The 21288-nt window shown below is 39.8% G+C and overlaps 1 protein-coding gene and 1 long non-coding RNA gene across 3 annotated transcripts; one reads left to right on the top strand and one right to left on the bottom strand.

Annotated features, from left to right (window-relative positions):
- Positions 1 to 2512: 2512 nt before the first annotated feature.
- On the top strand, positions 2513 to 19574 carry thbs4b (thrombospondin 4b). The gene is made up of 22 exons (XM_046067278.1): positions 2513 to 2771; positions 5912 to 6109; positions 7362 to 7612; positions 7724 to 7826; positions 7951 to 8033; positions 8148 to 8199; positions 8303 to 8454; positions 10086 to 10223; positions 10923 to 11000; positions 11096 to 11248; positions 11358 to 11462; positions 11551 to 11658; positions 12324 to 12483; positions 13556 to 13674; positions 14125 to 14177; positions 14299 to 14492; positions 15752 to 15930; positions 16329 to 16377; positions 16480 to 16676; positions 16824 to 16996; positions 18337 to 18476; positions 18714 to 19574. Exons 1-22 carry the CDS (start codon positions 2693 to 2695, stop codon positions 18770 to 18772), a joined length of 2823 nt encoding a protein of 940 aa, XP_045923234.1. The 5' UTR covers positions 2513 to 2692; the 3' UTR covers positions 18773 to 19574.
- LOC123981987 lies at positions 11106 to 14461 on the bottom strand. 2 transcript variants are annotated; one of them, XR_006827873.1, is made up of 4 exons: positions 14270 to 14461; positions 13528 to 14155; positions 12300 to 12457; positions 11106 to 11387 (listed from the first exon to the last, which is right to left on the bottom strand). It is a non-coding gene; the product is annotated as an uncharacterized LOC123981987 (long non-coding RNA). The 2 variants fall into 2 exon arrangements; XR_006827872.1 differs by lacking the exon at positions 11106 to 11387 and having other exon boundaries at positions 11872 to 12457.
- Positions 19575 to 21288: the final 1714 nt, after the last annotated feature.

Below are 21288 nucleotides of genomic sequence, written 5' to 3'. Positions count from 1 at the left end.
GCTGTGTTACACGATTCCAGGAAACTCGACAGCTCTATCCACCATGACATACCAATTTGGATGAAGAATTTGCAGTCTAAATATGCTGCAGGATGTGGGTCCATTTAGTAAGCCTCTGCCTTGAGTTCAGATTTACCATCTGTCTAATACTAAAAATTCAGGTAATTTAATGCTGTAATTTGGGATTTGGAGTGAGTCCCCTCTACCAGACAGGGTAGTTTTGATAGATGCTGAAGATTTAATGAGGTATTAGATCAAACCTCTCTGACTTGCTGACTTGTTGCTGTTACATAACTTCATCAGGTAAGACAGTGCAGAGCTTGTAAGACACTGCATCCCACAGTGTAATGAGCACTTAAGCACTCAGCGCAGGAGCAAGGAGACTTATGGTCACCACCAGCTGTGGTTTGCTGAGTTGTTAAAGTCTGTGTCAGTTCCTCAAACACAAGGGTACTAATGTAAGTTGTTTTATGAAAGAACAGTCATTATTTTCTTTAATACTGTGATTTCTTTGACATACAACATTTTTCAAAACACGTGCACCATTTGTGTAAAAGTATAAGAAGAATGGACTATTTGTAGTGACAGTGAGTAATCCTACTTTATACAGTCCATACATAAATAATAACATTTCTGCAGAGCGTACCACTGCCAAATAAAGAGCTCCATAAATTATCTTACAATAGCTTACCAGAAGACGATTATAAGGAAAACCGCATGACTTGATTGTGAAAAAAGTGTTTATAGTGTGTTATGGCAAAGATGGAGAAACTTGAACATACTGTAGGTAAATAACACACACAAAAAAAGATTTTCACACACAAAAGATTTTTCTCTGGGTGGATTTGATGAGAATAAATACAATTAATAAAATATTTGTATGTCAGCATGTTTCCCTTTTTTTCTTCTGTGGATTAAAGCAAAACATCTTTGTTTTGTGATTAATGTACCACATGTTTCCTATTATCCACTTTTAATCATTCTTGATTCTGACCAGTTTGTCATGTTTTCTTTTTCGGTTCAAAGCTTTTGAAAAATGCTAATTGTCAGACCTCCCCTGAGAGCACAAACAGCCCTTACTGTTTTTTTATTTTGCATAAACCCAGTGCTTCAGCTCGGCTGCGTATTACTCATTGGTAACACGGTACATTTTGTTGTCGTCGTGGTCACAGCAATGCTATAATCTTCGGTGTCTGTTACCAAATAGCCATACAAGGAAAAGCTGAGTTACGACTCTGAATCTGAGTCTCAGGATTTGGTCATATTGATATCACGAATAAAAATAGTCAGGAGATGGTGTCAGAGACATTTGGGGTTTGGTTTTATCTCCGAGCCAGCTGCAGCGTTCACTGTCTGACCTCATCAACCACAGCATGATGTGATTCAGCCCAGGTCCTCCAGCAGGCTGATGTGGTCTATTGAGCTCCAGACCGCAGCTGCAGACCGTGCATGGAGGTCTGTGGGACTTTCTGTAGTCCAGAACCCTGTGTAGAACGGCTGTAAAGGCTTAATCTGAAAACCAATCAGATGGCTGATAAAACTCCTGCTGCTGACTGGATGGAGTCCATATCACTACACAACAAAAGACAGGAGCAGCGGTATACAGACTAACCACAAGGAACACCTGAGGTAGATGTATGGAAAGTATGACTCATTTGCTGCTGTTTGTTGCTATAGATACTGGTGTTTGTCCTTTTAAGTGGGAACATCAACTTGCAGTCACTGAGACTTGGCTTTTATTGAATTAGTGCAGAATTCAAACATCATTAATACAGATTCAGTGTTTGTTTTTTTGTGAGCGCTCAATAAGGCTTGGTTGTATTAAAAATCAGATGCAACATTCAAAGAGAAAAGGAAAAATAAACATCATTAAGACCTGAGCCTCTTCATCTCTGCCAAATGTGACAAGTCGCATGGTGCCAGACATGCTGACGACCTGCAGGCCGTGTGAGCCAACAGGCTGTCTGAAGCTCTGCTGACCGGTTAACACAGCTTGTTAAGGCGCGGGCTCCAGAGCCCTCATTTCCTGACTTTGCCCCGGGATGGACGGGGAAAGCAAGGGCACATGGGAAAGGTGTCACATCTAATCCCTGGAGAGAAAGTGAAATAATCTGCCTGTGTTTCAGACAGTGTGAAAAAAAAATACTAAGTATGATTGCTGGAGGTGGGAAGGACTTTTTTGGGAAATTCGCCCCAAGCATGAACTCAACAGCCTAAAAATATTCTGGGCTGAATGTGAGTTGAAACATGATTTCAGTGGCCAAACATAGGCTGCTAGATTGGATTAGAAGCTACTTGTGTACAGTATATTAGTGTAAAAACATTTGTGTGGGAATTGGTAGTGGCCAGTAGGAGCCAATGCAAAGACTTTCTCCAGGTCACTCCTTCTCTGTATGGGGCCGTCTGAGGAACATTTTAAAAGCAGGTCCTGGCCCCTGATGCTCCTCCCTCAGTAAGACTCCTGCGATTTTCACATTCACACACCAATTCAGAAAAACACACACAGGAAAACTGTCAGCAGCTTCCATTAGGCTTACCATGACAGTCTTGTCTCTCTTCTGATTCAAAAAGGAGGCAAGGGCTCAAACGCGCCACTCACAGCAGCGCAAACATAAGGGAAACTGACGCTGTGTCACACGCTGATAAGTCACCACAGAGAAACTGCTGATCTGGGACCAGTTGGAAGGAGAAAATGGGTGTGTGGACAGCCCTGATTCTGGCCTCACAGCTGCTGTTAAAACTGTGCTTACACGTGGAAGCCCAGGCTTTGGGTGAGTGTTATTTGAAGTGTTTCAATTTGCTTTTTATCTCAGTTATTTAAATGTCATTATGATTTTAACAAAATGCGTCATATTGATTGGTAATAACTGATTGCAACTGCTGTGGTTGCTGCTGAAGAAATGAAAATCACCTTTTTTGATTTTATGTTTGTTGTTTACACTTTAACACACACACATACACACACACACACACACACACACACACAAAGAAATATGTCTTTGATTCTATTTGAATGCAGCATTTTTCTGACATACTGGCTGTGATGTAATCCTCCATTTTCATTATCTGTCAAAAAAGATTTAATGGCTCCACCACTGGGTATTTTAACACACTATGTATGAGTTCAATGCATAATGGATAAAGCAGACACTGTGAAAAAGAATATCATATGCAGACCCAAAGAACACAAAGGATTAAACATGGTGTGTAATACTCACTGAGGTACGAATAAAATGCTCAATATCCACGTCAGTTGTGGAAAAAATGAGGCAGTCGAATACAGTTTTGTGTTTGTGGCAGGAGGTAGACAAAGACAAGGAATAAAGCTAGTAAACCACCATCTTTCTGTAAAGTCACCCTGCTTCTCATAACTGTCCAGCCAGATCTGCTTGATTACCCCGGGAGATCCAGCTTTCTGGCTCTTATTAATTCAAACATTTCCAGATAGGTTGCACACATGGGAATAATCAGAGATGATCTGGGCGCAATATTGAACTTCAAGTCACACACACTCATAGACTCTCCTCTCTCTCTCTTTCTCTGACAGTCACACACAAATTTGTTCAAGGTCACACACAAACCGAAGCTGCAGACGACATGTAGAAGTACTGGTGTTTATAGTTCATCAGCTTCTTACAAATCTCTCCAGTGATTGATGGCACAGCTTTCATGCATCCATTAATCCCTACAATCTTTTGGCAATAGCTGCCTGATGTTATGTATAAAGCAAGTCCAGATTAATGGAGTTCATCATCTATCATATCCCTTGAAAATGACTCATTGTCTGCATGACTGAAATTCACTGTGTTCAATAGGAGAGAGACACATTTAAAGCTGAAGTAAGTAAGATTTTAGTAGCACCAAACAGTTATTCTCTGTAAAAGGTTGTTGATCAGAATTAATGCCTCAAGGAAGACTTCACCGGTAGCTAAGATTACTGGAATTCGAAACTCACTTTCTACCTTTGGCAGAAAGACTCCCTGCACAGGGACAAAGCACATCTTTAAAGCAGCTATAATCTATGTTTTGTTATTAAAACAATGTCTCAAACAACAATGTCAAAGCAACGTGACAATGTGAAAGAGGTTGTTCATGGTGATATACCCGCAGATAATTATCAGCAGCTCCCCTCAGCTTTATGACTTTCAGCTTGTTATTGAGCTGGTCCTCACAAATGTACTCTTTTGGTTCACTCTCAGCGCAAATCCCAAATCCCTACCTGCCTACCTGTACACTGCCTGCTCAGAACCATATACCAAACAGACACAGTTAGCGACTAGCTGGTGAACATAGTGGAGCATTTAGCAGCTGAAGAGCCAGATATTTCCCTCAGGAGTTGGTAGAGACCAAAAACAGAGCTTAAAGAGTGGAAATATTGAACTGATATTGTTTGCTAACAAGCCCAACATATTAACTTAAAAGGTGACGAAATCAATGTTGTGTTTGCAACTTGTTTCCACTGCACCCAAATGGCCAAAAAGATCTGTTATTGAAGGTTTAAATGTTTTTGTCTCGAACTAAAAACACGCAACTGAGTGCATAATATTATTATTACACTATTTTACATCATGAAATAATGAATCTCTGCCAGGTTACTCATGCGAAAATGTGACTTCACTGTTTATGTTAATGACACACTGATGTTAATGATGTAATTTCTTCATCATTACTAATGGCTGACTAGGTACCTCTAACCATAACAATACAGTAAATCACAGATTTCTACATGCAAGTCCTCAAATGTGAAGTATTTATTAAGCAGTAAAATGAAGAATGCTGACCATTTGTGCACTTGATAGTAATCTGTAACCATGATTTATGCTAGTGTTACAGAGAGGACACGACACTGGATTACTTTATGGCTTTCAGCTGAACTGGTTTTATGAAGCTTGAAATCTAAGGTTAATCGAGGAGTGAAGTGGAACAATTTCCCACCGGATCTCTGGTGTAAGGCGACCCTGACTCACCTCCCAAAGCCCTCTGTCCAAGAGATTTTTTGTTCATTTTTAGACTTTTGCCATTTTATTGGACCAATAGGAGTCAAAAAGAGATCTATCACCAGACTCACCTCATTTTTGGTGAAAGGGCTGTTAACAACATTGTGTAAGCAGGCATTTTTGGTGGCTTAGTCACATTTCTAAATCCCCCGTGTTATGTTGAAATATGGCATGTGCAGGACGGAGCACGAGGGACTGCGGAGAGAGATAAAAGAAAAAAGGCGAGATCTCATCTGGGGATCATGCTTCACAATCTTGGCTGACGACAGCCAATCTCTGGGAGCATTTGGGAACAATTTTGCTCCCTCCCTCAGTGGGCCTTGCAGACTGCTTTCAGGGTACTTGTGTATTCATGATGTGAGCAGATGGCGGACTAGAGATTCACTGCACATCCTCTTGTGTCCTGCCCAGCTCCCAAGTCACTGAATTAAAGGAAGACTTTAACCATGAGCGAAACCACGTCTCTCTGGCATTTCACTCCCACTAAGCACCCTGTCAGTAAATATGTCTAAATTCTGCAATACCTCTGCCTGTGAGAACAACGAATGAATTGTGGCTGGAAATGAGAGTTCTCATACATTTTATCAGCCAAACAACTTTGGTGTGAATCTAACACAAATTAATAATAACAGCTTACATCATACATCAGGGCATACTGTAGCTCTTACTTGCTTTGAAATCCACATCTTTGTGATTTCTCTGAGCCAACTCTGTCTGCCAAGTTTGTGCTGACTGATTGACACAGTGTCTCGCAAGAGCAACAAACACTGGGTCAACATCATCGTCTTCTTCTTGTCGACTCAGGATGTGTTTACTCTGGGATCAGCGCGTGGCTGCAGGTTGTAAATATTCATATCTCATCATCCATTACTCGTGTGCTTCACCACTTCCCTCTTTCCCATCCCTGTCAACAGTCTATGATCTGCTCACCTCGCCTGATTGCCTGCCAGACCTGTTGCAGGGGGGTCTGGCTGAGCAAGGGGTGAACGAGGCTTTCATCCTAACCTCCTTCAAGTTGCAGCCCAAGACCGGAACCACTGTGTTTGGCCTGTTCAACCCCAGGGACAACAGCAAGTACTTTGAGTTCACTGTGATGGGGAAGCTCAACAGAGGTATGAGAACATAAAAGAAGCTCTGGTACATTTTAAAGCTGCACTAATCCATATTTTTATGTTAACAATGGGTTAAATGACTGGGTGTGAACTGCAAGGGGTTGCTTACAATGACAAACCCTCAGAGAATTATCATGAGATTCTGCTGTTCCCTTCAGGTCTACAGAGCATTTTAGCATCTTTCAGCTCATTGTTTTGGTTTAGCAGTCCATAACTTTACTGTTTTGGCTCACTGTTTTGGCTCACCCTCACCGCTCTCATCAACAATGTTTCCAGCTGCAGCAAGAGCAGCTCAAAGAACAACTGTACACTACCTGCTCATAATCAAACAGCAGACAGACAAAGTTAGCAAATAGCTGGTGAACATTGTGGTGCATTTAGCATCCAAAGAGCCATATATTTCCCCAAAGAGACAGGAGAGACCAAAAATAGGGAGAATATTTAACTTTTTTGTATTTTATGTGCACATAAGCAACTGTTTACTAAGATATTCACCATATCAACTTTATAAGGTGATACAATGTATCACTGCTGTGTTTATAGCTTATTACTTCCACATTCCTATTTATTTCCATCAAAATCTAAGTAAGTTAGTTTGTTATCAATGGAAACTTTATTTATCAAGACCACAGTTGCTGATAGTTTTAGATGAATTTGTTCAGGTCATGAGATGTACCTCTCTGGGATTTCTGCTACCCCAATAATATGGAGGTGGAAGGAATTTAGTTTGTGGCAGCAAGACAATTTTACACCACAAAGGAAGCATATTTATTTATATTTAGCATATATATTTGATACACCATCAATACAACTACTCACTACATTAAAACCTTAATGTGTTCATGTGAGTTCACCATGTTCTGTTCTTTGTTAAGTAGTTTTAAACAAAAAAAAACAGTTCACAGTGAGGTCTGTGGATTATTCAGTGTAATCAGGATGTGGTTCTGGTAAGTCAAATTGCTGCTGGATTTATCAAATGTATGTATTCAAAGCTGTAAAATACAATTTAATTTCTCTGCATTGTATTTGGGGTATTGTCATTGTGAGCATGTTAGCATACTGACATTACCATTTAGCTCAACGTACCGCTGTGCCTAAGAACAGCTGCTGCTAGACTAGCTATAGATCCTTAGTCTTGTTGTAATTTGGATGAATCAACCATTTACAGTAAATGCTCCATGTAAATCCTCTCTCGTTATTTTCTCTTCTTTGCTACCATTGCCTCCTCTTTCCCTGCTTTGTCCTATCAAAGCTGTGTTACGGTACCTGCGGAGCGACAAGAGGATGAGCTCAGTGACCTTCAACAACCTGGTGCTGGCAGATGGCCAACAACACAGACTGTTGTTCCACCTGAAGGGGATGCAGCAGCAGGGGCCAGGAGGGGTGGAGCTGCATCTGGACTGCAGGCTGGTGGAGACAGTCAGGGATCTCCCTGCTGCATTCCAGGGTTTGCCAGCAGGCTATGGTATGGTGGAGCTAAAGACCATGCAAGCCAGAGAGCAGGTGACCCATCACTTACAGTATTTCCATACAATAATAAATACGTTTCCAATAATGAGTCTGGAGGCTTCCAGATGGCTTAGTTGTCCACTTTGACCTGTTTTATTCAAACAGGAGAGTTTAGACGAGCTCAAGCTGGTGGTTGGGGACTCGTTTGAGAATGTTGCGTCAATACAAGATTGCCATTTCCAACAAAGAGACTCAGTCCAAACTCTAGGTAAGATCCATTCCCTGGACAACAGAGACGTCCAAATGTTTCCTAAGAAAACAATCCCAGCAGGGGGAAAACAAATCCCCGACCCCTGCTTCAGTTCAATAAAATAACAGTCCTTTTCTCTTAGGGGTCAACACGAAGCAGCTGTCCAATCAAATGCTGGAGTTAACGAAGGTGATAAATGAGCTGAAAGACGTCCTCATTCAGCAGGTAACTACCACTAACAGTTCCTCTGAGGTCACTTAATCCCTGCCTCCTCACCCCTGACCTCCCTGACCGCTTTCCTGATTGCATATAAACTTGTTTATGTTTGACCTTTTCCAGGTCAAAGAGACCTCATTTCTCAGAAACACCATCTCAGAGTGTCAGGCCTGCGGTAAGATGAGCCAAATAACTCCATGTCACTCACCAGTAAATATGTACTGTTGGAAAGTTTAACAAACAACATAAAACTGATGTGTTTTCTCTGTTAATTAAAGGTCTGGGTGGTACTGAGGTGGTGAAACCCAGGTGTACCCCAGGTGTCTGTTTCCGTAACGATATGTGTATAGAGACGGCAGATGGTGTTGAGTGTGGACCATGTCCTGATGGGTACACTGGGGATGGTTTCAACTGTGATGATGTGGACGAAGTAAGGCTCAGTGTGTGTGTGTGTGTGTGTGTGTGTGTGTGTGTTTCTCTACTTCTAATTTTGTGAGAATCAATGTGAGTTTAAAGGGTAAACTCTGTTTACCTGGAACCTATTTTCTCATGTTTTGTGTCTATGTCTAATTGGGACAACATTCTTTGAAATTTGTCCAGTATTGAGCGAGTGCGCTGCAGCTGGAAGCAGCAAAACAGGGCTACAATGCACCTTCAAAATACATCCACTAAAGTGCTTTTGTCACTAACAAGCTAAGATTGTTATTATAAGTGTCTGACAAGATTGTAGAAAAGATACCTACAGAGATAGACCCTTTATTTGGGTAAAATCCTGTATGTTAAACCAAAAACAATATTGCTCACGTCAAAGCCACCAGAATCCATTGACAAAAACAGTAATTTACCTCTGTGGTCTACCGCGGCCTCGATCAGTTAGTTTGTTTGTGTCCTTGTGTGACTTTGGTGTTTTAAAGGGTTAAAAACACCAAAGTCACACACTAACACAAACAAATTAACCAATCGAGGCCGCGGTAGACTAGATAGGTATAATTACTGTTTTTGTCATGGAGTCTGGTGGCTTGTTATCATTAACATAATAATACAAGTATCTGTTTTTTGACATACTCTCCTTATGCAAAAGAGGTGTCTCATCACTGTATTTGTATTTAGTTACAATAGATCCCATTCACAATATAGCAATATATATGTTGCTCAATCATCAAGGTGGCAGTGGGCCATTACGGTTTGGATGTCAAGGTTGGCCATTATTCCCGATTTGATGCCAAAAAGAAGACAAACAGTGATGTAATGGTAATGGAGAGTGTGTAAAGTACAAATTTTGTTGCACCCCCATGAGGTAATTGTGGACCTGATACTGTTGCTCTGTTGACAAAATTTATATATTTCCACACAGAAACAAAGCAGTAAACTGAGCCTGCAAGTAGTATTAATTATTTGGGATTTTAAGTAGGCCTATTTGGGGGCATTTTCAAAGGTAAGCAACATAAAAATTAGGTGATACAGCAGTAAAGCACATTTTTGTCTGAAACTGTAAGTATTACGCCATGTAATGTTTTGCTTTATTTTTTGAAAAAGTCCTATGAGGACTGAAAAGGTTTTGTATCGCCAAACTGCAGACTGAAAATAAGACTTCTAATTTCAATAAATTTGAGCAGGGATTTCTAGTCTCCAAAAGGTCTACGGAAAATTGTATATACAGATTTCCCCAGGTTTTTGGAGATTTAGAACATGGGATCATCAAAGTGGCACACAGAGTCTGAAGGCACTTCACAGACGCTAATATGGTATAATAGGGCTCTGGAATGAGAGCCACGGGTAACGGTAAAAATTTGAGTTAAAGTTAAGACATGACTGTTGTGAATGAAGTCCTCACTAGGACGGAAGTACAAGGATCTGTGCGTGCGTGTGTGTGTGTGTGTGTCTTTGCCTGTCTCTCTTTTCGTGTTTGTACTGACCCCTTTTCCAAGGACTGGCCCCTTCAGCATTCTCTTTTTTGCATGAGCAAAAGTGTCATCAAACCTAAAAGCTTTCGGGGAGAAGCCCTGTGAGAACCATACACATATTGCAGCTTCAACATAACTCATGTCCTCCTTTCTGCAGTGCCAGTTTAACCCCTGCTTCCCTGGAGTGAAGTGTGTGAACACTGCCCCGGGCTACCGCTGTGACGCCTGTCCACTAGGCTTCTCTGGCCTGGCAGTGGAGGGTGTGGGCATTTTGTTCGCTCAGACCAACAAGCAGGTAAAAGAGTGGATGAAATATGGAGGATACAAAGACAAAATTAGACTAGAATGATAAAGGGATGCATGCAACTTACAGCGTTTATAAAAGAAAATACAGGGTAACGCTTTAGATTACAGCCCTCAAATTATGGTGTAATTATTTAGTACATATAGGATACTGATAAAATGGTCAACTATACCATGTTTAAGTACAGGGGGAGAGGAGGAGTAGATAGGGAATATGTGGAGGAAAAATGTGTAAAGTAAAGTTTCTTTCTTACAGTGTATGTTCTGGGTATGTGCACAGAATATGCAGGCAAATAAGAGCAGCCCCTTGTTCATTCCTCTTTTAAGGAAATTATAAAATAAATATTGGGCAGTAATGAGTTTATTAATTTATTATGTACGAGAATTAGAAATATTAAAATGAAACCATGTTAGAAGTTTATAGGGGTAATCTCTCTTTGGTGGAACTTCTAATAATTCATAGACATCTAGGGGCCCCAACTCGACAAAGTTAAATTCTATAAGGAATTATGGGCCAGAAAGGCAGCAAGCCACTGGTTTAATCTTTGACAATTTGTTGTGTTTTATAAGCTCATCATATTTTTTATTTAAAATCTTAATTTGAAACATAACTAGTTATTATAGCTGTGTAAAAAATACAACCAAAAAAAAAAGTACCTCAAGATTTTACTTGCTTCTGCACCAAATTCAGGTCTGTGATGACATTGACGAATGCAAAGGACCGGACAACGGAGGCTGCACTGCAAACTCAGTGTGTCACAATTCTGTGGTAAGACTACTGTCAAATATTATCTGCGGGACAGGTCCTTTGTGTGGCTTTCCAACTGCGGCCCAAAGAAACCTGATATCCTTGTTCCTACACAGGGCTCTTACCACTGCGGTAGCTGTAAGTCGGGTTTCACAGGAGATCAGGTGAAGGGCTGTAAACCAGAGCTCAGCTGTGGCAACAGCCTGACCAACCCCTGTGATATCAACGCTCTGTGTACTGTAGAGAGGGACGGGTCAGTCTCTTGTCAGGTATTTTTCTCACACACTTTTATATATTGCCTGCACACTCACTCTGTACATAAATACAACTCCATATACAGCTGTCTGAGTTTCTGAAGAGTTTCATTTGTCTTGTCAGTGTGGAATTGGCTGGGCTGGCAACGGCTACCTATGTGGGAAGGACACCGACATTGATGGATACCCAGATGAGAAACTCAAATGCAAAGATATAAACTGTAAAAAGGTAGAGAGCAAATTGTCAGCAAATGCAACTTTGCTGTCACAGGCAGGCCTCTTTTTTTCCATTCTTTTACTGTAACATCTCTTCACAGGATAACTGTGTCTACGTTCCTAACTCTGGTCAAGAGGATGCCGACAGGGATGGTCAAGGAGACACCTGTGATGATGATGCCGATGGTGACGGTATACCAAACGAACAGGTTAGTTTAAATATTTTAACACATGCATGTAAGCACACATGGGCTGCAACTAATGATTATTTTCATTTGTTGATTAATCTGTTGATTAGTGTCTAGATTATTTTGTTCACATCACATTGTCGTTCAGCCCAATGTGACGTCTTCAAAGAGCTTGTTTTGTCCAACCACCAGTCCAAAACCCAAATATAATCCATTTATAATCATGAGAAAAATTAACGCAGCACATCATTTCAATATTAAGCAGCTGGAACAAGAAAATGGAGAGAATGGCTTAAAGGAATAGTTTGACATTTTGGTAAGCATGCTTATCTGCCATTTTGCTGAGAGCTTTATGGGTGCTGGAAGGCGGATTTTGTTACCTTTGAACAGATCCAGGCTAGCTAAATGGTTACTTGCAGTAACTTCATATTTACAGTGGTAACAGTCTTTTCATTTAACTCTCAGCAAAATTTTTCAACTTTAAACAATACTTTGATCATCAAAACAGTTTTTTGTTGATCGACTAATTGGTTAATCAACTAATTGTTTCAGCTCTGAAGCACACAGACGCACATACTTTACACCATCACCCAAACACATGCACACAAGTTTGTCCACTGACACAAGTGCACCCACAAAAATACACATGCTGTGAATGAGACCTTTGTGTTCTCTGTCTGTCTCAGGATAACTGCTGGTTAAAGCCCAACGTGGACCAGAGGAACAGCGATAAGGACAGCCACGGAGATGCCTGTGATAACTGCCGCATGGTGGAGAATCCTGACCAGAGGGATACTGACAGCGATGGCAAAGGGGACGCCTGTGATGACGACATGGATGGAGATGGTATGGAGAGAAATTACATCACTAACACTGACGCTCATGCTTATATAACCAGCATCACTGAAGGCACTCACTGTTATGACTTATTACTCTGTTCTCTCCTTCACATTTCCATCCTGCTTACATTAAATTATACAGAAAACACACTAGTGCAGAAAGTAAATTACACATCTCTCTAAATCATGTTGTAGAAATATCACTGTGTAATATTATGGATGCTTTTATAAATGCGCTGAGGCCTGCGAAACAGCACTGAAAAAAATGATAATAAAGTCAAGGCCAGTAGCAGTCTGACCCCAGAGCAAAACACAAGCTTTGATCATTCACCAGCATGATTACACCTCAAAAAACCCCACAGGAGAGAAGACAGTTTTTCCTTATCACTGCTGCTTGACCTTTATGCAGTTGTGGTGGTGCTGCTGCCTCCCAGCGTTTAATAAAAAATAGCATCTGAACACAAACTGGTGTTCACCGACATAGCAAATGCAACAGTGCAGCCTAGTGCTGGTATTACAAATAACATGCCATATAATTATTAACTTGGTCAAACAAGTATGGATACAATGTCTCAGTTTCTGTATGAATTCCTTAATCAAAATATAAATTCACTGATTGACTGATTGTCAATTACTTGGAAATAAATTACTCTGTAGTGTAGGAAAGTAAGAATATCTTGCGTACTTTAATATGAATATAAAGTTATGTAATATAAACATAATACTTTAATTGATTCTTATCCAAATAACTGTATAGTAAGAGGTCTGCAACTGATGACCATTATCAACCACCTGCAGATTGTTCTTTTGATTAATCGATTGGTCTATTAAACAGACCGAAAATTGTGAAAAATGTCCATCATAATTTCCTAAAGGGCAAAGTGACATCTTCAGATCACTTGATTTCTCTGACCAACGGTCCAAAAACCAAAGATATTCAATTTCCTATCACATAAGAGAAATAATTAAGCAAAGCCTGATAATTGAGAAGCTTTAACCAGAGAATGTTTGGTATTATTGGGTGAAATAATTTCTGCTAAATGACACTAACCATCTCTTCTTGTTAATTTGGCGAGCAGGCCTGAACAACTTTCTGGACAACTGTCAGCGTGTCAAGAACACAGACCAGCTGGACCGGGATGGAGACGGAGTGGGAGATGCCTGCGACAGCTGCCCCGACATCCCCAACCCAAACCAGGTCAGTCATAGCAAGATAGTTGGAGGAAAGTAGTGTACATTTACTCAAATACTTGTAATTAATTTCCATTTTATGCTAACTTTGGGGGAAAATAATATACTTCTTACACCGCTACATTTTTTGGGAAGCTTTAATTAGTAGCTACTTTTCATATCACTTAAAAAACAACCAAACTGTATAGTTAAAACTAGCTTTAACGCGACCAGCTACAACAGTAAAATGCAGCTTGCACATTGATGCATCCATAATATCAATTACTCACGGGAGCCATTTTTATGCAGTACTTTTACTTTTTTAAGAACATTTTACGGATAATACATTTGCACTTTTACTTAAGTAGGACTTTAAATGCAAATTTATACATTGTTGTATTGGTGCTTTCACTTAAATAAAGGATCTGAGAACTTCATGTGTGAGAAAATGGTGCTTAACTCTCTGCTCTTGTTTCAGTCTGATGTTGACAATGACCTGGTTGGAGACTCTTGTGACACAAACCAAGACAGGTAATAATATTGTCGCAGTCACTGTGTTGTGTTCTTGCAGATATCTGAACTTTTTTTTCTAATAAAGTACTATTACTACAGCTTTTACTTACATCGTGTGATCGTGTCTCTTCCCCTGTAGTGATGGCGATGGTCACCAGGATACCAAGGATAATTGCCCACTCGTGATCAACAGCTCTCAGCTGGACTCCGACAAAGATGGGCTGGGTGACGAGTGTGACGATGACGATGACAACGACGGGGTCCCTGATATTTTGCCACCGGGACCAGACAACTGCCGGCTTGTACCGAACCCTGACCAGACTGATGACAACAGTGAGTAATTATTAGTCTCTAATACGTCACACTGTCATATACCACACAATCAAAACAGTTTACAATAATGTTCAGATATTATTGTTGCTGTATTTGCTGAAAATCAGCTTGATGATCAGAGGTAAATGTTCATGATTTCATCTTCAATTCTCCCTGGACTATTCCTGACTGACCATTACATGCACTTTTGGACCCCAGTTTCATGCCCACGCAGATCAAGCAAAAGCAACCTTAAGTGGCAATTTTGTTGGAGTGAAAGTGCCTGCACTTGCACCCATTTGTGACTCATTGTGACAGGACATAAAAATGTAAAAAAAACAAAACAAAAGGGGGCACTTAAGTCAGTGGGAGTGGAATGTCAATTGAAATCAAGTGGGGCAGGTCATGGAGGTCAGTGATATAAAGTCGAGAGAGACCTTCAGGGTAATGATGGTAGATTTTTATTTGTGCCTCTATAGGCACAATGTAGAAATGGTAGTTTTACCCATATATAGCCAACATTGGAATATACAAAAACACTGAAGGATTATTATTACTGTTTAGGAGCTTAAAACATTAAACAAGATGCCCACATTGGGTAAGATATTCATACATTCGCCAAATTGATCACCAATAGCACAAAATGAAGATTTTATGCAAAGAACCACCAAGCCTGTGACCTTCTTGATGTCATGGCTGTTTTACATTCACAGTCTAAATAGTGTATCTTGACTCCAGTATGGAGGGAGGAAATCACTTATTTCCTTCCATTTAATGATCCATATCAATCAGACAGATTCAGAACTGCATGTGACATATTATAAGAAACACACACCACTGATTGTGCTAGTGCAGCATAGCATAATTTTGGGAACAAACTCACGCAGCATGGTGCAGACTAGAGTAAGCTTCAATAAAATAAATCAGAATTAAAGAAAAATGTGAATAGCATTGTTTACTCATTGGCAGCATATTTGGGATGTTTTATATTCAGGCCTTGCAGCTCTGCAATATCTTAAAAAGGACATTAATTTCCATTGGAGGCAGGCCTTTTATACATTTTTGTTAAAACCAATCTAAAACCTCATTGTGACAAAGCAGGAAACACACTAGTTTTAAAATTAATAAAAGTAGTGAATGACGTTGATGTAACACCATCTGTGCTAGTTTCAAAAACTTACTGCTAACAAGTGTCTGCACCTGTAACTTGATCATGAAACAATTATCCACTGTCTTTTTCACTTTAACTCTATACCCCCCCCCCCCACTGTGCCACCCAGGTGATGGAGTTGGGGATGTGTGTGAGTCTGACTTCGACCAGGACAAAGTGATTGACAGGATTGACAACTGTCCTGAGAATGCTGAGGTTACTTTGACTGACTTCAGGGCCTATCAGACTGTAGTGCTGGACCCTGAGGGTGATGCCCAGATTGACCCCAACTGGGTTGTTTTGAACCAGGTGAGATTACCGAGTGCTGAAACGTTCCTCTTCAGTACAGTGGCTAGAAAGTAAATATGTACTAAAAAGTAGACAGACACAGTTAGCAACTAGCTGGTGAGCATAGTGAAGCATTTAGTAGCTAAAGATAGCCATCAGGAGTTAAAAACCAAAAACAAGGCTAAAAGAGGGTGAATACTGGACTGGATCAGGTGGACAGAAATCCAAATGAATGATGTTTCTCTGTGACATTCTCTCTGTTGGCTAACAAGTTCACAATATCAAATAAAAATGATATTTGATATGATAATTGTCAATGTTACAATTAATTAGCTTAATAAGACTTGAGCAAATAAAGGCACCAAAGTGCAAAAGTGCTAAAGTCCTCATTAACAATTCTCTCTCTCTTTCTCACACAGGGAATGGAAATTGTTCAGACCATGAATAGTGATCCAGGACTTGCTGTTGGTGAGACATATTTTCTTGTATCAGTCACTAAAACATTCTCAAAAAAACACACACAGCCCAATCCTGAACATAAATAATATCCTTATGGCTTTCTGTTGTCAGGTTACACTGCTTTCAGTGGAGTGGACTTTGAGGGCACATTTCACGTGAATACAGTGACTGATGACGACTACGCAGGCTTCATATTTGGCTACCAGGACTCATCCTCCTTCTACGTGGTGATGTGGAAGCAGACAGAACAGACATACTGGCAGGCAACACCCTTCAGAGCTGTGGCTGAGCCCGGCATCCAGCTTAAGGTGAAAGCCATGTCATGTCACAATTCCCCAGCAGCGGATTCTTCCTCCGCCTATTTTTAACTCTCAACATGTTTTCCACATTTCTGCCTTTCTCTTGTCTGTCTGCTTCCACATCCCCCCTCACTTTTCTCTGTCACTGTTCGTCAGGCTGTGAAGTCCAGATCAGGCCCCGGGGAGCACTTGAGAAACTCACTATGGCACACAGGAGACACCAACGACCAGGTTCGTCTGCTGTGGAAGGACCCAAGAAATGTAGGCTGGAAGGACAAGGTGTCCTACCGCTGGTACCTGCAGCACCGGCCACAGGTTGGATACATCAGGTACGACAAAATGTGTATATTTGTCCACATATTGATAAAGAAATAGTTTGACATTTGGGGAAATACACATATTCGCTTTTTTGCTGAGAGTGAGATGAGAAGTTTAATACTACATGTCTGTTTAATATGAAGCTACAACAGCCGGTTAGTTAAGCTCAGCATAAAGACTAGAAAGAGGGGATCCAGCAAGCCTGACTCCCTCTGATGATAACAAAATCCACCAGCACCTTTAAAATCAACCAGCACCTTTAAGCTCACTAATTAACAGGGTGTATTTTGTTTATCTGTAAAAACGTAAATAGACAATTTACAGGGGGTTACGTGCACTGGCGACCTTACCCCGTCTGACATGCAAAAATCGAACAATTCACGCACTTTTAAAATAAAGTGCTTATTTCAACCAATGTGTAGAGACATGGACACGAGAAGTATGAGCCCCCTCTGGCATTATAAAAACAATCAATTGATTTAAAAAAAAAAGACAGAGAGAGAGCTCAAGTAGGTGGGCGAGAGAGAAGGAGCATGCAAATATAGAAGTGGATGTGATAGAAAAACCTTCTTGGATCATGAAGCCTAATGTTACTCTGCAGTTCTGTGCTTCATCAGTGAAGTGTATAAACTACACTGCAGGCTGGAGTCTGTTCACAGTGACAGACAGACGCTCGTCTCCTCTATGAAATGTCTATCCTCACTGCGCTGCATTATTAAAAAAAACTATGATGAAGTGGTCATGGTTCACACCTCTTTCTTGTCCAGGCGCTGTCTCTCCCTCTTCATTTCCCTGCAGTTCTCATGCATTAGTTCCTGTTTGTTGACTGTGTAGTTGCTGTGGCTGCTTTTTTTTTTGCTGTCTGCTGTAGTGTAAAATGTTCTCAAATTGGTGTAATTTGCTGTTAATAACTATTAGATATAAGTTTTCCTGTGAATATCGCAGCACCATTTAGTATGGCGTTATTATGCGCATCATTATTTTTCAAGTAACTTCCTGGAATCTTGACTGGCAACCACACAGTGACAACAAAACTCCAGGAAGTCATTGCACCTGGCAAAGGTTTTTTTTTTTTTTCAATTTAAAAAACCTATCATTTGTTTTAGTTACTTAGGGAGATTGAAAGGTGCTGGTGGGAATTTTTTGATACCTTCCCTCCTGTTTCCACTCATTATGCTAAACTAAGCTAAATGGCTACTGGCTCCAGCTACATATTTAGAGTAACTACAGACATGAGAGTGGTATCAATCTTCTCATCTAACTCTGAAAGACAGTGAATACGTGTATTTCACAAAATGTCCAGAGTGGAACACACAACATGAGCAAAAATTACTTTTTATGTTTTTTTTAGGGCACGGTTTTATGAGGGAACTGAGCTGGTGGCAGACTCTGGAGTGACTATTGACACAACCATGAGGGGAGGACGCCTTGGTGTGTTCTGTTTCTCTCAAGAAAACATCATCTGGTCTAATTTGAAATACCGCTGCAATGGTAAGGAAACACTTAAACACTTAAGTATTTTGAACTAGCCTACTGTGTTAAAGAGCACTTGTCTTGTCTTTCTGCTGTTCTCAAAGCAGTTTGTTTTTAATACATTTCTTTTTAATTGCCTTTATAACATGTCTGAAAAGACTTGTTGTTAAAGATCAAATAAACAACAGCTGTGAATAGAATAAATTTGGCCTCACTTAGATTCTGAGCTTGTGTAATGATGCCTAACTTTCACAGACACCATCCCAGAGGATTTCCAGGAGTTCAGCACTCAGCACGGCGTTGACTCACTTTAAAGTCAAGACAAAAATATGACACCAGATCTCCAAAGAATGCTTGTGTGTGTGTGTTAGCGTGTGTTTCACTGTGAGTGTATGTTTTGTGTATGTGTGTCTGTCTGTGTGTTGATGTGTACGGTTTCTGTGCATATACTATGACCACAAGATTCAGACTGTGTGTGCATAATATGATGTCGGTTTCCTTTTCCCAATTGTGTCTACTTGTTTAATCATCTCTTAAAGACGCTAGCTGATTATGCTAAACATTGTAAGTTATAATGATTTTTACCAAACGTGATGCAAAATGATGTGACGTAAGAAGAAAATGAAACAGAACATACAACATAAGATAAAATAACACAACATAAGGCTAATTATGGAGATCATAATATTCATTGTCTTTGTGGATGATCATGGTATATAGTTTTAGCACAAGAGGCCCCAGTGGCCCCCACTTTCCCATTATAAATTTTCAAAATAAAATCAACACCATTGAAAACAAAACAGTATTTTACTCCCACCCAGTAGTTACTGAGACAATTTTAGCTTAAATGTTCAAACAACTGGAAGGAAAGTCATCACCACCATAACCTACTTTGGATCCACCTCAGACTGATGTTTCCTACATTTTGATCGTGTTTGTTCAACCATCAACATGGTATTTTTACTCCTTTTGTGAAGAGGATAACCAGACTAAGTTGTGCATGACTGAAATTTCAGACTGTTCCTTGTCTCACTTACTGATAGATGAACTGAGATCTTGATAATTTTATATCTATGTAGTCATGAAGTTGGTCGAATTAAAGGACTTTAAAATATAGTGGCATTCATATTGAAGTTGATTTAAAAGGTGATATTATGAGGGTTCAATTTATTTTTCTTCTAAAATGTTTGCATGTGTTTCTTATGTAATCTACTGTTTGCTTGAACATGCCAAAGGACAAGACATCATAAAGCCATATATAATGTACATGCATACCACCAATGAACCACTTGAATGCATGAAAATGAGCAGCCATAACAAGAATTTCATGTGAAACTGGTACGTCCCTGATTAGCTGCTGAGATGAATAGAGATACTTTGGTCTTTGTTCAAGGCAGGGTTTTTTATGCTTCAGTATAGACAAGAACAGGCTACATAACATGATGCAGATTTATTTAATCAAATATGTATGCCTTCATTAACTTAGAAGCTGGTAGACAGAAGCTGTGATTTAGCTTCAACTCCAAAAAAAAGTTTATTTTTATTATATTAGAAGTTAAAGGATTCACCTCTAAATGATAAAACATATGCAGTGTGGCTTATTTTATCTTATCTAGTCCCATTGTATTAATCAGAAATTAAAAAATGTAACTGGTTAATTTAATAACACACTGCATTACTTGACTATCATTAAAACTGACAAGAAATCAGAAATCAACAAATCAGTAGCATCCAGTAGCAGATTTTTAACTTCTTTACAAAGTGATTCTGACAGATCTTTGATGTTGTTGCTGTTTTCTTTTATTGAAGAGTCACTGTTGAAACCAGATTTTGGCTGAACTTTGCATAAAAGCAGACAATTAAAAGCAGTGCTGCCACCACAAGATATCTTTATCCTGCACCTGGTTTTCAAGAGTAAATGAGTGTGACCATAGTTTTGACACAGACAGCAACAATCAGCAGTACTGTGAGAAAAAACACATTTCCCAAGGGCCACAAAATGCTCAAGCAAAGGAAACAACACACAACAAAATAACAATCAAAAGATAATGATTTGAAAAGCTATGACAATATGCTGGTTCGATGATAACAGTATTGTGGTCTGAACTACCTCTGGACATAGTTTATAAGCGTGGTTTTGTTTTATATGATCACACATTAAATCACAAAAGTTACTGCAGAGTTGTGTTCAGTAACTCCCATATTTGTTGATTCTTAAGAAGTGTTGTAGCACAGAATAAAAGAGGCTACCGACAAAGCTGAGAGATCAATAGGTTCTCCGCTCAGTAAACAACACAAACAAACTCCGGCTTTCATGCAGAGAACTGTGACTGGGGATGTTGACGGTAACAGTGGGAAGCTCTTCGGAAATTCTGCTTTGATCGCGCCTTCAAAAAGATATAAAAATAAAAAAAGAAGAGAAAACGATATGGCAAACTGGCAGTGAGGGTAGGTTTTAGCTCACACTTCTCTGTTGGAAATGTTTCCACATTTAGGAGCAAAGTGAATCATGTTCACACGGATTTAGTTTGTGTGCAGGGAGGCGTCAGCTTGTCTGTAATATCTGAGAGGTAAGAGTTGATGACAATATCTGAAAATATCTGGGTCTAAATTATGAGTATAGCAGAAACACTGATTAACATAACATTTGAGATTGGGTCATGTGGGCTTTGTAACCTATTGAGCATACAAATATTAGCTAATTAGCACTAAACATAAAGTGCAGCTGAGGCTGATGGGATGTTATTAGTTGTGCAAGTATTTGGTCATATTGGACACATTAATATTTTGATGGTGCTAGATGAAAAGTAAAGGGATCACCAAAGTTATC

The sequence above is a fragment of the Micropterus dolomieu genome, linkage group LG13 (assembly GCF_021292245.1).
Source record: "Micropterus dolomieu isolate WLL.071019.BEF.003 ecotype Adirondacks linkage group LG13, ASM2129224v1, whole genome shotgun sequence".
Classification (NCBI taxonomy): Eukaryota; Metazoa; Chordata; class Actinopteri; order Centrarchiformes; family Centrarchidae; genus Micropterus; species Micropterus dolomieu.
This window is presented reverse-complemented; position numbering and strand designations above follow the sequence as displayed.

What these genes read in the sequence shown, in the direction of transcription:
- thbs4b (XM_046067278.1), top strand. Translation starts at nt 2,693, where the DNA reads ATGGGTGTGTGGACAGCCCTGATTCTGGCCTCACAGCTGCTGTTAAAA. An exon ending in AAGATATAAACTGTAAAAAG is followed by an intron (nt 11,463 to 11,550) that starts GTAGAGAGCAAA and finishes ATCTCTTCACAG; the next exon opens with GATAACTGTGTCTACGTTCC. An exon ending in TGATCCAGGACTTGCTGTTG is followed by an intron (nt 16,378 to 16,479) that starts GTGAGACATATT and finishes TTCTGTTGTCAG; the next exon opens with GTTACACTGCTTTCAGTGGA.